Source organism: Saccostrea echinata, unplaced genomic scaffold (assembly GCF_033153115.1).
Source record: "Saccostrea echinata isolate AGI-Se365-2 ecotype Australia unplaced genomic scaffold, CSIRO_AGI_Sech_v1 ptg000030l, whole genome shotgun sequence".
Taxonomy (NCBI): Eukaryota; Metazoa; Mollusca; class Bivalvia; order Ostreida; family Ostreidae; genus Saccostrea; species Saccostrea echinata.
Window position 1 is genome coordinate 11,296,886 of NW_026889779.1, and position 15,428 is coordinate 11,312,313.

At 33.4% G+C, this 15,428-nt stretch overlaps 1 protein-coding gene across 1 annotated transcript; it reads right to left on the reverse strand.

Moving 5' to 3' along the window:
* Positions 1-238: 238 nt before the first annotated feature.
* On the reverse strand, positions 239-15,276 carry LOC133197284 (ankyrin repeat and LEM domain-containing protein 2-like). The gene is made up of 11 exons (XM_061333242.1): positions 14,915-15,276; positions 13,584-13,741; positions 13,057-13,251; positions 12,319-12,513; positions 11,830-11,952; positions 11,468-11,534; positions 11,025-11,200; positions 9,938-10,056; positions 4,987-6,714; positions 4,385-4,516; positions 239-3,497 (listed from the first exon to the last, which is right to left on the reverse strand). The coding sequence occupies exons 1-11, from the start codon at positions 15,255-15,257 to the stop codon at positions 3,281-3,283; spliced, it is 3,453 nt and encodes a 1,150-aa protein (XP_061189226.1). The 5' UTR covers positions 15,258-15,276; the 3' UTR covers positions 239-3,280.
* Positions 15,277-15,428: the final 152 nt, after the last annotated feature.

The window sequence follows — 15,428 nt, forward strand, 5'->3', positions numbered from 1 at the left end:
AGAGTTTAAAGTAGGCTGGGTAATATCTCAACTAAAAACTGGGTTTAAAGTCTTCATCCTAGTATATAACTTCCTGAACTGTGATAGTGATATTTATGTCATACAACTATGATCCAAACCTTCATTCCAGGAAGTAAAGTATCACTCTGCAAATCTATATCTGTAAATACAGGTAACACTATATATCTTCCCTTTCAGATTAGGGTAAAAATACCAATAAAAAATGTTTATCTTTTTAAATTTACTGCAATACATGTACTTGCATGAAAAAAAAAATCAACATTTATAAATAAATATAAAATAAAATTGTATAAAATATTACATAATGCAATCAAACTGGAAAATGAACACAGCTGTGGCAACATATTGAAAATAAATTTCTGGGCAAATGGGAAATTATTAAAGTGAAAAATAATCTAGAATATTATTACAAAATGTAAGTGAAACTAATCAAATTATAAGGATAGTGTAATCTGAGTTTTCATTCTAACATTGTTAATGTTCATGAAACATCCAACTTGGATTGAGAATATGTACAATTATACATTAAAATCATTGAAAGAGTCAATGGAATCCACATTCTGATGAGTTTACATGCAGAGGAAAAAACTCCACTACACGGTTACATTGCTATTAAATTATGCACCACAACCAAATAAATAAAGTAATTTTTCCCTACCTACAAGACTGAAGTTTACTCAATTTATTAGCTCTTTTTCTAATTATTCATAATGTTTAATTTTGCAATAGTTTCACATGTATGGGAGAGTTTTTGATTAAACAGAGCTCTCTTTCCTTCAAAAAGTTTTTATACATCAGCAGTTTAGTGAAAATGAAGACCTCAATTATCAGCAATGTTAAAGAAATCCTACATAATAATTTCCTTTAAACTTCGTTCAATTTATTACTCAACTTATTTTGTAGTTTAAAGAGTACATTTTTTTTTTTGTATCAGATGATCGGGTAAAATTATGTGTGATATATGTTCTTGTAAATGTGATTTACAATATTAATGAGAAACTAGAAAACTGACCAGTCAGCAAGGGCCCCAAAGATGCATACACATCTAAAGGTGCAGATTAAGGGATGGATTTATGATAATTGGAGAAAGAAAAACAAGAGGCCTATGGGCCACGGCCTTCACCTGAGTAACTATGACCCTGCCATATTCTTCACTAGATTTTCTCCATTGTAATAATATCTTTTGTGGCCCCAACCTACCCCCCCGGGGTCATGATTTGAACAATTTAGAATCTACACTACCCCAGGATGCTTCCAGATAAGTTTCAGCTATTGTGGCCCAATGGCTCTTTAGGAGAAGATTTTTAAAGATTTTTTCTATGTATTTCAATGCAAAACTTGGATTCCCTAGTGTGGCCCCGCCCTACCCTTGGGGGTCATTATTTGTCTACAATATGAATACTTTCAGCAAAGACAAACTGAGGATATTATCCAATTACCTATAAAAATTATTAGTGTCCTTGACTTTACATAAGGCAGCAATAAGAATGTGATATTTTTACTTACATGTATACATTTTTTCAATTCCATAAAATATATTGCAACAAAATGTGTATTTGATCGAGATTAAAGTTCTGCACTTTAAAAAATGACAACCCTTCAGTGATTGCAAACTTAACCCAGACTTGACCTTAACTTCAGAATAACATCACCTGCAGACAGAGGTGTTAATTAATCTTAATGTGAAAGATTAGGTTCTAGATTTTCTGCAGCAGGCAAGATTATTAATAAAGGGGACTCCTTGCAGCTTTCACAGTTTACAAGATTGAATGGGCAAAGAGTTATAACTGATGAAAATGTTTCTACAAATTAAAAATCTACCCCACCACCCCAGCTCCCTTGATAAGACCCGACTCAAAATTGGTATCAAAATATGTCTTACTGCCAAATTCAACAAACACACCAAAACTGAACTTCATAGGAAAACTGTAAAATAAAAAATAAAAAAAAATAAAAAAAGTTACAAAAAAAATAAATTAAATTTTTTTTTAAAATGTGGATGGAAGAATGACAGATGAAGTCAGATTGACAGACAGAGTGATTACTATAGTCTCTAGGGCACCCACAAATTCTTGCAGGGCCCTAATTACACATCATCATTATACTTCCAAAATTGTTAATCCACAAACACAGAATGCAAATTTAAAATCTGTAATGCTGTTTAATGTACTGTCAATCAGCAGTTAAAACATTCCCTATGTAAACTTTAGATGAGTTTGATATCAGCAAGACTTAAGATTTTTCTTCAGTCATTTATGAACATGAAAAGTTTTATATACCTTTTTTTTATATTCAGTTTAAATTTCCTTATATTAATCTAAATTTCAATACTTCCCATAGATAATATACATGTATTTTTTTATTCCTCCTATTTAAATACATTTTTTTTTTTCATTTTTACTTTCAGGCATGAAGATTGCTATTTAAAAAAAAATCAAAGAAAAATAGCATAGAACTTAAAGAAGAAGATATTTTACAGCATTAAGTTTTCATATCACAACTTATCCGAGACAAAGTTTTTAATATTTAGAAATGACACCTCTACAAAGCAGAAATGAACTGGACAAATGTAAAAGAAAAATACTGTATTTCTTCATGTGCTTGACTGTTAAAAAATCTCTAAAGCAATAATCATGATGTTACAAACTTAATTAATTATATTTTGATTAACCCGACTGAATGTACTGTGTAACCTGATTCAACTTGATGCTACTCAGTCCATACACATACATTGTGTAGTTAAGAAAACAATAAAAATTCAATAACTAAAATATACTTTGACAATAAAAACTAAAACCTTATTCACTAAAAATGAAAAATATGAACATTCTCACTATTAACTAAGCTGTAGTGAAAAACAAGCAGTTCAAGCTATGATACAATGCTAAACAGTTTCTAAGCTCTGTACAAAGAATACAAAATATCAGTTCTGCACACAAATTCACAACATCTGAGAAAACAAAGTGTATGATAAGTTTGAAAGGTCTAAGAACCTAATTCTACCTAGTGTTTATTGAGTCTACTTATACATAAGCACACACATTATCACAGCAGGAAATGGAATCACACAAAATGCTCTCTACTAAAAAGTCCAACACTGAAGCTCAGTCTTCTTTTGAAGAATGTACCATAAAGACATTTGTTATCATATGTCCAATGAAAAATGACAAATTTAGTCTTTATTTATATATCCCCAAAAATGAAGGCTTTCATATTTTCTTCTTAATATTAATAATTACAAAGTTATTTAATCCAGTTTTCATCTTCTTTCTGCCATTGGTGACCTTGGAAATAACTGAGCCTTAATGTTAGGCATTGACCAGGTAGCAGACATTTTTTGTCGTGTTGGGGTCCCTCGAGGAATTGGACTTCTGTAAAACACAATAGGGCTCTCTGGGGCTTTGTTTGGAGTGGACACTTGTGGAAAACTGGCAGACAAATTGCCTTGGAAATGTGATCTTGCAGGACTTGGCCAACTATAAAAAAAAATAAATACACATGTATATATATATATATATATATATATATATATATATATATATATATATATATATATATATATATATATATATATATATATATATAATGGTACAGTGAAATCTCTCTAATCTGATATGCAGTGGGAGACAAAATTTGTGTCGAGATAGACAGGGTGTGGATTACATAGAAAACAAGAAAATGGGAATTTAATTAAGGGTCAGAACTCGCAGTGAAACGGATTGCACAGGTGTCAGATTAGACAGTTCTCACTGTACTATATTTTTTGACTTTTGAGTTCATCTGATTTCATATTGACTGTCAGAGTATTATACCTTTGGAATATCAGTTGTCGCAAATGTAAATTAAGACTTTTATAATACTCAATAATACAAAATATTTCCATTTCTATTTGTTTTCTCTGTGATAACTCTTTGAAAGTTAGGAGAGTTGATTTCTTGATCATTCTACCGGAATGCAAATTTCGCCAAGCGAAAGGTCAGGAGCTAAGAAGGCCTAATATCCATGTAATTCTCTTGCGGCCATCTTTGTGTTTGACGTCAGTGGGCGGGGACTATTGAAATTGACATGTGAGGCCTCGTGTAATTTAAATCTACTAGTCAACATTTTTAAAATCTAAATTTACAATTTTATTTCACAATGAAATGGAAATATAAGGAATGACTGTCTAGTTAGTATAGTATGCCAGGGACATCAACAATAGTTGGAAACGTGGGATAATTTATGCATAACGGGCTTCGCCCGTTATGCAAATTATCCCACGTTTCCAACTATCGTTGATGCCCTGGCATACTCTACTAACTAGACAGTGATTCCTTAAATAAATAAACTTTATTATTTTAAATGAGATAAGCTAAATGCTGACCTGCAGTTAGGATTGGCCATCCTGGAGGAAACTAAGGCTCTCCACCTGTGGATAAGTGGATAGTTCTCCTTCTCCACCTCCCTGCCTTGTATTGCTCTATACACATCCAAGTCTGTCTTACTGGGCTGGTAGCTACAAAATTCAAACTAAAGATTAAATACATTACTTTTGAACATCATTTTCTCAAAAATAAAATCATCAAATTTACAAACAGGTTTGATTTTTTAAAATGTTAAAAAAAAGTTTAAATTGGTGACATTTAATGAACTGCTTGTAAAAACTGGATGACACATGTACATATAATGTATATGTACCAAGTACATGCCTCTACTGGCTCTAAGTGTACAATATAGGTTATTTTCAAATAACTTTCCATATCAGAACTCTTCTGTTTAGGATAGCAGGAAAAGTAAGTAAAGCAATAATTACAAATTGCCCTTTTCAGTTTTAATAAAATATTTTTCAATAGTACACTCTACCTGTACACACAACAATAGTTCAAGTAATGTCCAATTCCTTCACAATGAACTAAATTTAAAATGACTTCTAACATGATTCATATACTTTTGTATATTAATAATTCAATTTGAAATTGTACTAACCCACTAATAAAATATATTTTCCCTCTAGATTTGTTGTTGACTGCCAACGCTGATGTTACAGAATCCTTCACGAAATTGAAGACAACATCCACCATCGCTGGTAATTTACTGGGAAAAGAGTCCCCTGGTTTATACTGGCTTCCTCGAATCACAAAGAATGGAATGTTAGAAAATATCGCCATTTCTGCAACTGTAGAATTAGGTGGGACAACAGCAACACTGAGACTTACACTATCTACATCCTCCAGATTCTGTCCAGCAAGATCTAAAATAATGTCTCGACTGTAAATCACTCGCCTTGTGTTTCCATCTTTTTGATTTTGTAAAGTCTTTTTCTCATTAAGCAGCTCAAACATGGACTGAAATTCAAAGCTAGGCACCCTATCCTTGTCTAACTGTAGGGTGATGTCTAGATGACAGGATTCCAGGTCCTCCTCTGTAGAACTCTCCATCTGCTCCTCAACTTTGTCCTCGGAGAATGTCAATCTTTTCCTTGGCATTGGAGTTTCTCTTTCTGATTGATTACTTAATGCGCTCTCTGAATTTACTGAGGTTCTGAAGTCTATTTTCTCGTTAAACTGATTCACAAGATCATCAATCTGATCTGTTGGCTGTCTTTGGGATTCTGTTATTGCACTGGCCCTTTGGAGGAGTTCCTCAATTGCTTGATGTTCCTCCCCCTGAGAGGATGAACTTGAAGTCTGTGATTTTTCTCTCCAATTTGTTTCTCCTCGAATATTTGTCTCACAACTTTGTACATTGTCTACTAGTACAGTAGACTCATCAGGCTCCTTAGCACTTATGATGGTTGTTTTATTCAGATTATCATCCACAACAAACAATTCAGTTGACTGAAACCCATCTGCTGTTTTCCTGTATTCTTCAGTGTTGCTATTTTTTAAATCTTCCTGATTATTATTATCTGCTGTCAGCCTCGCTTCCCTAATGTAGACACATCCACTACTTTGCATTTCTTTCACATTATCTGTATCATGTGGAACTGCCCCATTGCTTTGTAAACCTGATGTTTCTATTTTACCATGTTCACTCCTGGTAGATTTAACAAATCCTGGATATCCACTCCCCAAACATGAAATGCCTAAACATCCTTGTGATCCTGAAAGCCTTCTCTGTCTGCGTGACCTATCTAGTAGTGATAGTTTAGAGAACAAAGCCGATAAACAGGACATTGGGGTCAGGATACCAGAAAAACTCTCCTGTGACCAATCACTACTATCCATGGACCATTCCATGGATCGATTCATTCTTCCATAATCATAAATATTCTTTTTTGGCATTGTGAAAGATTCATCTATCCTTACCGACCTCTTCATGGTCTCTGAGTTTGGAAGAGCTCCATTGGAACTGTAATTTTTCACCTGATCCATGATGTTGCCATGGAGATACTTATCAATATCCACCATTTCCTGCTCGTGCAAGGATTCCTCAATGTCGGCTAGAGGGGACATCAACCAGGACACATTCATACTTCCTCCTCCGTCTTTGCTCTGACTGATAGACATATCCATCTGGTTATACTTAAAAGAGTGGAAGCTGTTAGAAAGGAGGTCTAGTTTTCCCAGTGCCTCCTCAATACAAAGAGCTAGGCTCTGCTTCTGTAGGTATTCCTCAAGGAGATCCAGACCATCATCAGTTGTCATGTCAGTGTATGTCTGTAAGAAATCCCAGTATTCCACCCAAGGAATCCCCATGTCATGTGCAAGTTGCCTTAAAAAACAAGAATGGATAAACTTACAACATAGCCCTTTATTATTATATGATCTGTGTGAAATCGATATACTTCTCTGTGAAGTAGATATGTCTAGGATTGACTGAATCAAAGGGCTACATTTGTTATATTATTTTCTTTAAAAGAAAAAAAGAGACAAATTCATTATTAGATTTTGGGAGTTTTCAAGACTTTTCAATATTACATGTATAAACACATCTTTTTTTCCCCTAAGTTATTTTTAGTAACTCAACTCATTATCATAAAATATAATTTTGCATGTGATATGAAGCAAACCAATCAGGTTTGTTGAATCACACAGTAAAAATAATATATAATTATATATTCAAACAGACTGTAAATTGAAACGTGCCAATCAAACTAAACAAGAGATGTTTGTGAAACACTTATGCCGCCCCCCCCCCCCCCCCCCCCCCCCCAAATAATTGGAATTTTCCTAAGTCCATGGGACATAACTCTGTCAAAAATTGCTTGATCGTACTCAAAACAGAACTTGACCTAGATATTTCTATGATAAATCTGTATACCATATTTCATTTCAAAAAATGAACGGAAACTGCAAATAATTGGAATTTTCCTAAGTTCAAGGGGCATAACTCTGTCAAAAATTGCTCTATCGTACCCAAAACAGAACTTAACCTAGATATTTTTATGATAAATCATTAAATCTGCATACCAAATTTCGTTTCTGTATGTGCAACCTCTGCAAAGAAAATGAATGGAAACTGCAAATAATTGGAATTTGTCTAAGTCTATGGGGCATAACTGTCAAAAATTGCTTGATCGTACCCAAAACACAACTTGATCTAGATATTCTTATGATAAGTCTGTATACCAAATTTTATTTCAGTATGTGCAACTTCTGTAAAGAAAATGAACGGAAACTGTTGGTGAACCAATAGACAGACAGACAGATAGACCGAGTGACAGACAGCAGCAAAGCAATATGCCCTCCCTTCTTTGAAGGGGGACATAAAAATAAATTGGGTGCAGAAAAAAAAATCTTTGAAATTGAATTGAATCAAGATGCATATGTGAAATATTTTAATTAAAGGTCTTATTATGATCATTTACACCTTTAAAACAAATCCACTCCCTGAAACATTAAAAAAAATTTTAAAACAGAGCAAGTCAGGTACTTAGGAAGATGTATCAATAGGGACAGGCAGTAAATCTAGTACTGTCAAATCTCTGGAAGTGATTTTTTTTTTTTTTGATATTCTCTAAATCGCTTAACAGATTCAGTTAAAACTTCACTGTGTTGAATTAAATTCACATAAAAATAAAAACATCAAAAATGATAAGACTAGTGGAATTTATGGACTAAATTGAGCAGTTCCATGAATCAGTATCCATTTTTGGTTTCTACATTTATAACGTAGTACTAAATTTTACCACTTTTGGACAGATAACATAATTAATGTAACAAATATGCCCAAGAAGTTGGAAGTGATTCTTTTTGATGAAATGAAGATCATTAATAAAATATAATCACAGTCTGGAACAACCGAGAGTCGGAAATCAAAAGTATGTTACTTGATTTGTCACATTATACATAACATTGTTGATATATTTATGTATGCTTGAAATTAATTATGTATATCAATGCAAACTAGAACTGTCCAAAAGGGACAAATACCCCCCGCTGGGTTTTTCAGAGAAGGTACCAAATTACTTATGTTTTCTAGATGTGAGAGGTGTTCACAATTTGTTTAAACATTTAGAGTGAAAATTTAATTACTCATTATATTTTTTTTAAATGAATGAAACTAAGGTGCAGCCTAATAAAACATCAATACTAATAATTACAGTGTTTTTATTACATTGAAAAAAAAAGTTTGCAACTATCTGTCATCTTTGTGAGACATGACACTCTGCAAATTGATTGTTGAAAAAAAAATCATAATTAATTATACAAAATCAAATTGAACTTAATACCTTTATCAAACTCATTGGCTGGTTCCAGTAACTATGTATTTTGACAGACATAAATTACAATTAAGAGACTTAGACAACAGAGATCTTTATTTCTTTCTGCCCAATTCCCAGGAGATATAGATAAGACCTGCTTGATCAGAGATGTCCTAACAGCTTCCCACAATGAACTCATTAATTAATCTTTAACTGCATGGATGCATGTCCACTCAATACTCCCTAGGGACAAATGGATTTACACTATCTGCTACGTAATGTAAAAACTGTTTTTAATACTTTGTGATTTTTTTTTAGTTCTAATGAGTAGTTTTAAGCTGTAGTTCACATTTTTGTACAGATGTTCTAGATTCTATGTCTCAAACCTTAGACATGAACCTGAAATGACTAAGTCAATAAAAATGAAAAAAAAAATCTGTAAAATGCAGAAAAATTATCAAATAATGTTGAAAATACCAGGTGCACATCTTCGTATGGTAAATAATAAGTGTACAAATTTTCAGACAAATCTGTGCAATAGTCTCTGGGAACAGATCCGAACAAAACCACATACTGTAGATTCCTTATTTTTCGCGAGTACTTATTATCGCGAAATGGCTCTTTCACGTCAAATCACGAGAACAATAATTCGCGAGTAGACGGTTGATCAAGGGATTTTACATTGATTTCAGCACCATAAAAATAAAAGCGAGAAATTTTATTTCGCGAGTGGTGCTTCTCGCGTAATTACGCGATAATTAATTCCTCGTGTATATTTAGGAATCTACAGTAATCAAAATGAAAAAAACACCTGTAAAATGCAAAAAAAATTATCCAATCATGATGAAAATACCAGGAGCACACCTTCATATGGCGAATAATAAGTGTACAAATTTTCAGACAAATCCTTGCAACAGTTTCCAAGAAATGGTCTGGACAAAATCTTGTCTACAGACAGATGGACAGACAGACGGACATGCTGATTCAAATATACCCCCCCCCCCTAAACTTCGTTTGTGGGGGTATAAAAAAGTGCCTGGCAAGTATGAAGCTATTCTGTACAGTAGTATGAAGAATACCAATAGAAAGCCGTGAGAGTCGGTTAGTACTAAATTTACTGCTTGCTCAATGTAGGTACAAAAGGATGACAAAAACTCATTTAACAGGCCATTTTCCCTTTTAAATTAATTCAAAATACTGTACTTAACCTGGTAATTTGGTATAAAGGCAAACATCAGAGAGGAAAGTTGCCTCATTGATACCATTTCTGTGGTGAGGTTTATGACCTACCTGCCGATTCTCTCAAGACCTTTCTCACTGTCTTCTCGTTTAGTCGAATAAAATTTTCGCTTTGCATAATCTGGACTGTTAGATGGAGGGGTGTTCCACCTCTTGTGGAACAAATTTGCCTGTAAAATCATACATAATACTTAGTGTTGGTAAATAGGTCAAACACTAACTGTTTAACTGACATATTTTTCTACGTGAACATTAAGTACTTGGATATAAATAAATTTGATTAAAAATTCACTCTAGAATTTGTATCTTTCTTACACATGTATCTTGCAATATTCAACATTTCCATTGCACACTTGTAAAAATCCCTCTAGTAGATACATATATACACTGTGTGAACTTATCTGTACATGCAAATACTAGAAATATTGTAATCCAACGTAACCTTGTACACCTAATGAATAAAATAAAACTATGTACTCTAGAGAAAAAGTCAATTAAATACCAGATGCCCTATTATTTTCTTATGCTTTCCTGTGTGGTTTTTGAATGCTAGTGGGGTCAGCCCATGAGATGGAAGAAAGTGAAATCAAACTACTTGTACATGAACAAACTGATGGCCTTTGGTTCTTTATTTTTTTTTAAACCAACAAATTATAACTACTGAAAATCATCAAATTTTCATGAGATCTTATTTTCGCGAGATAGATACTTGGTACTTATAAGCGTGACAAAATTTTCATGAATTCTGGTTATTGCTGTATATAAGCTATGCTCATAAAATTATACGCAAGAACTAAATTTTTGCGAGCAGACAATCTCAAATTCTCACGAATAAAAAGTGATCTACAGAACTGTATCTCTTTGGGAAAGGTTTGTGAATTTATTTTCATATACTGTAATCAATTTACCCATGAAGAACTTTTTTAAAAATCAAGATTTAGATATAAATTGTCCAATATGTTTTAATAATCCAACAAATTTAGCATGCAAAAATTCCACAATTGACAATGATTTATAGATAGACAATTTAATTTTAAGCCAAAAAAGAAATCTTTCATCTTGGCTTCAACTAGCTATCACTATGTCAAAGTTTACAGCCTGAGAGTAAGTACAGTACTTTATAAATTATATTAAGTACCTTGGAAGGAGTCATGGGTCCAGCACAAGCCTTGACGGCCATAAGAGGATCTTTGGGGCTCCAGGACAGAGGTGGCAGATTAACCGTGCTTCGGGAACTTTCTGGTGACCATGGAATACCAATGAAAGGCTGAGAAGAGTTGTCCTCAGACCGCAGCAATGGGACAAAAAACTGACCTGAAAACAGTAACACCCTTGATGCATATATAAAGTAAATTGAACAAAAAAAATTGTTTACTCCAATTTCAAAATCGTTCAACATGGTGATAAAGTATGCCAATTAATACAATGATCTAAAATTGTTTGAACAAATTTAAAAGTAAATTATTACATTTTGCCTTTTAATCTATATCATGTGTATACATGTACATGTGTATTTTTTTCCTCGTCTTTAACATCATATATTTGTGATAATGATGCACATTGTAAATGTACTGTCTATACCTTCCATTAACTCTTTAATTTCTTCTCTTTGAGCAGTTGTAGCATTATCTACTCTACTGCAGATAATCTGAAAATAGACCAGCATTCATAAAAAAAATTCTTGAAAGAACAAACCCCTTTCAAATACTGTCAACAAATGTAGTTACAGCATTGTACATTAATTATCTGAAAAATATGGGTTGGACAACTAAACTCACACTAAACCTGTAAACAAGGGCTTTAGATCCTACATTTTACCAGCATTATTATTCTATTAGTAGAAATCATTCTTTTAATACTTTTCCTGATTACAATACTGATGACTGAAGCATTATGCTAGTTTCTGAATTATATTTAATTCATCCAATATTTGTATATCTCACCTCTCTAGGAGTTTCATTAAATTTATTTCTCACAGATTTGTCTATTTTAGGATGAGATATCAAAACTGCCACAACTTCCGCAAATCCATGTTTACATGCAAAATGTAATGGGACCTCACAGGCCTGAAAAACATCAACATATTTATATATTTCCCGGTCATGCCCAAACTTAGAGAGCAGTAACATCATTTGCAAGAATATGGTCTTATTATGGGTGTTTTATTACTATTAGGTGTCACAGATGATGTTTCATTAATCAGGAATACTGTATACAGGGTTATTTTCGCCCCGCGTTATTTTCGCCCTTTCAACCATTCAAACAATTTTGCCTCATTTTAAATTCGCCCACTCACAGTTCTGTTTAAGAAAATATACCGTGTTCTTTGAATTCGCCCCGTTTTAAATTCGCCCACGTATGAGTAGGGTGAAAGGGGCGAAAATAAAACAGAGGCGAAAATTTCCCTGTATACAGTAATCATATATGTATACCGCTTTATCTGGAGTGTTGAGATACAGGTCTACAATGAAGTTAATTCTGTTTGTCCTTGTGCCCTCTGTTTCATTAGTATGGCCATATAACTTGTCAATAAAGCTGGGATCTTCTAACGTATCCAAAATAAGCTGACAAATTCCAGCTTGGTTGCTTCGAGCCGCTATGTGCAATGCATTGTATCTTGGACCTTCCTGTTATTATCAAGTTTAATATGAAGGTATTTCAAAATAAAAAAATATTCACATAGCACACACAGCAGAAATAAAATACTCTACAAATCTAAACATGTCCACATTTTTTTTCAAACTTGTAACTCTGCTTATCAAGGACATATGCAATGTAGTCTTGAACTTATTTTCTTATTCCCTGTATAATTTAAGAGTTCCAATAATAGAAGGACATTTTTTGTGATTTTATGATGACTGCTAATGATGTATACCTCCTCTGAATCAAATTTTAAGAAAATACCAACTAAAACTATACTTTTGTTAATTTTTCTTTTAAAAACACAGGGATTTTCAGTATTTCATATCTGTTCAAAACTTCTGGTAATGTATGCTGGTTTTTTGTGTAAGAACATCTAATGGTGATATGATTAACAAATTATCAGTGGGAAAGGTACATTGGAAAGTACATGTACATGTATGTTGCATATGACCTTCATCATTATTATCCTCATACAACATAATTTCTCCACCACATTGACAGAGGAAATGCAGTACGTGCATATTTACCTGAAGAATAACAGGTGTGTCTCCTCCACTGACCAGAAACCTAGGGTTTTCCCACACCAATGATTCTACAGTAACGACGTCTCCTTCCTCAATTGCCTTTCTTAGTTTGCTTAGCTCTTGTGGCTTTGGGCCTTTAAATGGACTGCTTTCCACTGAAACTCCTGTACTCAAAGTTGCAATTGCACCATTTCCATTCTGTAATACACATTTCTTGGATTTATCACATGTAATTAAAATTTATATAAAAATTAGACAAATCCAAAGACTGGCAGACTGACACAGGGCAAACTAATCCCTAGTTGTCATTTTGCTTCATTGGTGATTTTATAAAAATTAAGACTTTTAAAAACTATTTAGTTTGTAAATGCCACGTAAAGATGACAACCATATCATTACCACAATCATATATTGTCAACATGAAGGTTTGACAACATTTCTGCATTTTAATAATCTTAAAATAATTTTTAATTTTAACATATTATCTTCTCGCTTTTTTTTTCATGTGGTTGAATAAAAAATGTAATAACTTTTGTTGTTGGTTTCCATGGTGATGCAATGTCATCAGGAGACAACTTGGAAAACTTTTCTGCATCCTCTTTGCTTTTAAAACATTTGAACCTGGCTCCTGAAAACTTCTTTACAGACTGTAAAGCCAATTTTTTGTCGGTGAACACTAAAGTTTGACCTGCAACATAAAATACATCATTCCTAGATATTTCAAAAGTGCTATTATAGTAGTACATGTAGTAGTAATAGAGGTAATAGGGTTTCACCATTTCTTCTAACTAAAAATACATGATCATCTACACTTCTATGTCCCTTAGCCCGCAGTCTTTGGGGTAAAACCGATAGAGTTCTTACAGTAGACTTCATTACTAACTTTTTGGTTTGCAACTTTGTCATTTGACTTTAAAACATCTTTTACATCAAGTGTATTTTGATTGTCCATGGATGGGGCTACTCAAGCACTGGAAAAAATTTTAAAACAGTGAATTAATTACTTCAGTGACCATGCCCAAAAGTTTGGCAACAACGAACATAAAAGATTTTTTCCCTTCTGATTTTTGGGTTGAACCCCCAAAAGGGACTCAATTTACTTTTTGCAAAGTGTGGATTAACTATTTTAAAATGCATTTAATTCTTATATTTGTGAACCTGTTTCCGATTAATGGTTCAAATAGAATATGACACCATTATCAAACCTTCCAACCTTGTACAAGATATTATACATATATATTCATAATATAATAATCCTGAAGGGCAAGTGAATCTGAAAGTTCTGTCCCTGCACAGGCACTTGTGACATTACACCAACAACTGTCATTATGCCCACTGTTAAAGTGAATACTTCTACAAGATTCTTTAAATCAATGTTCTGAAGTTCTTTGAGTATAATTAAAAAAATTTTAAAGTATTACAAGTATTAGTGTTTGAAACTCACCATAAAATTAGCTAGACATGCAGGGCTTACTGCTAGTGAAAGTTGTCAGTCCTGCCAAAAATCTACTAGCCCATGATAATTGTCTTTTATAACTTTGTTTTTAGCGATAATATGAATGGGGCCAGATCACCATAACTTCGATGCCAATTCTATAGGATGGCGAATTCTACCCCCTTTGCTTTTTACACTTTACTACCGATACTAATGGTTAATTGAGAGAGATTTATCAAATATATGAATTTTAAATTTATGAGAAATTTTAACATGTCCAGCAGGGTGTCTTAATAATATGATAATGTGCAGATCTGAGTTCACCCGTGGCAAAATTTTTGCGTCTCGGGTGGTGGGACGCACGTTTATTTCAAACACTGTAAGTATAGGTAAATGAGTGCTCTATTAACTCAAATATTCAGTCACCTTGTTTTTCTTCCAATGAGACTCCAAGAGGAGGGCATACTCCATAATACACAGACACCTCTGGTTCTGTAGCAGGCGTCTCCTCTTTTACTTGTCCTGTCTCTGCATTCTGCTCGCAAATCTGAGTATCGCCACTCGTTTGAAATACTTGGTTATCACCTGTATTCCCATCCACTGCATCAGATATTGGATGCTGCTTTTCATAAAGTTTACTTGCTAGTTTCTTTTGAAAAATTAATTTTGTGCTCGGTAGAATTGGACCAACATTTACTCCATTATCCGATAACTGCTGTCTAAGATCATTGATACTCAGCTGTTTCACAGCTTCTAAAACCTGTTCCATGTTTTCAGAATCTTCATGATTCATCCTCCATCCTCTACCAACCCTACAGACAAACTAGCCCAAAATTATTTCACTTCTTACACGTTTTTTGATTGGATCGGTAATTAATTATTCCGCCAATCAAAGCTGATGTATAAAACAGGCACCTGTTGACTGGTTCTCTTGTGTTTT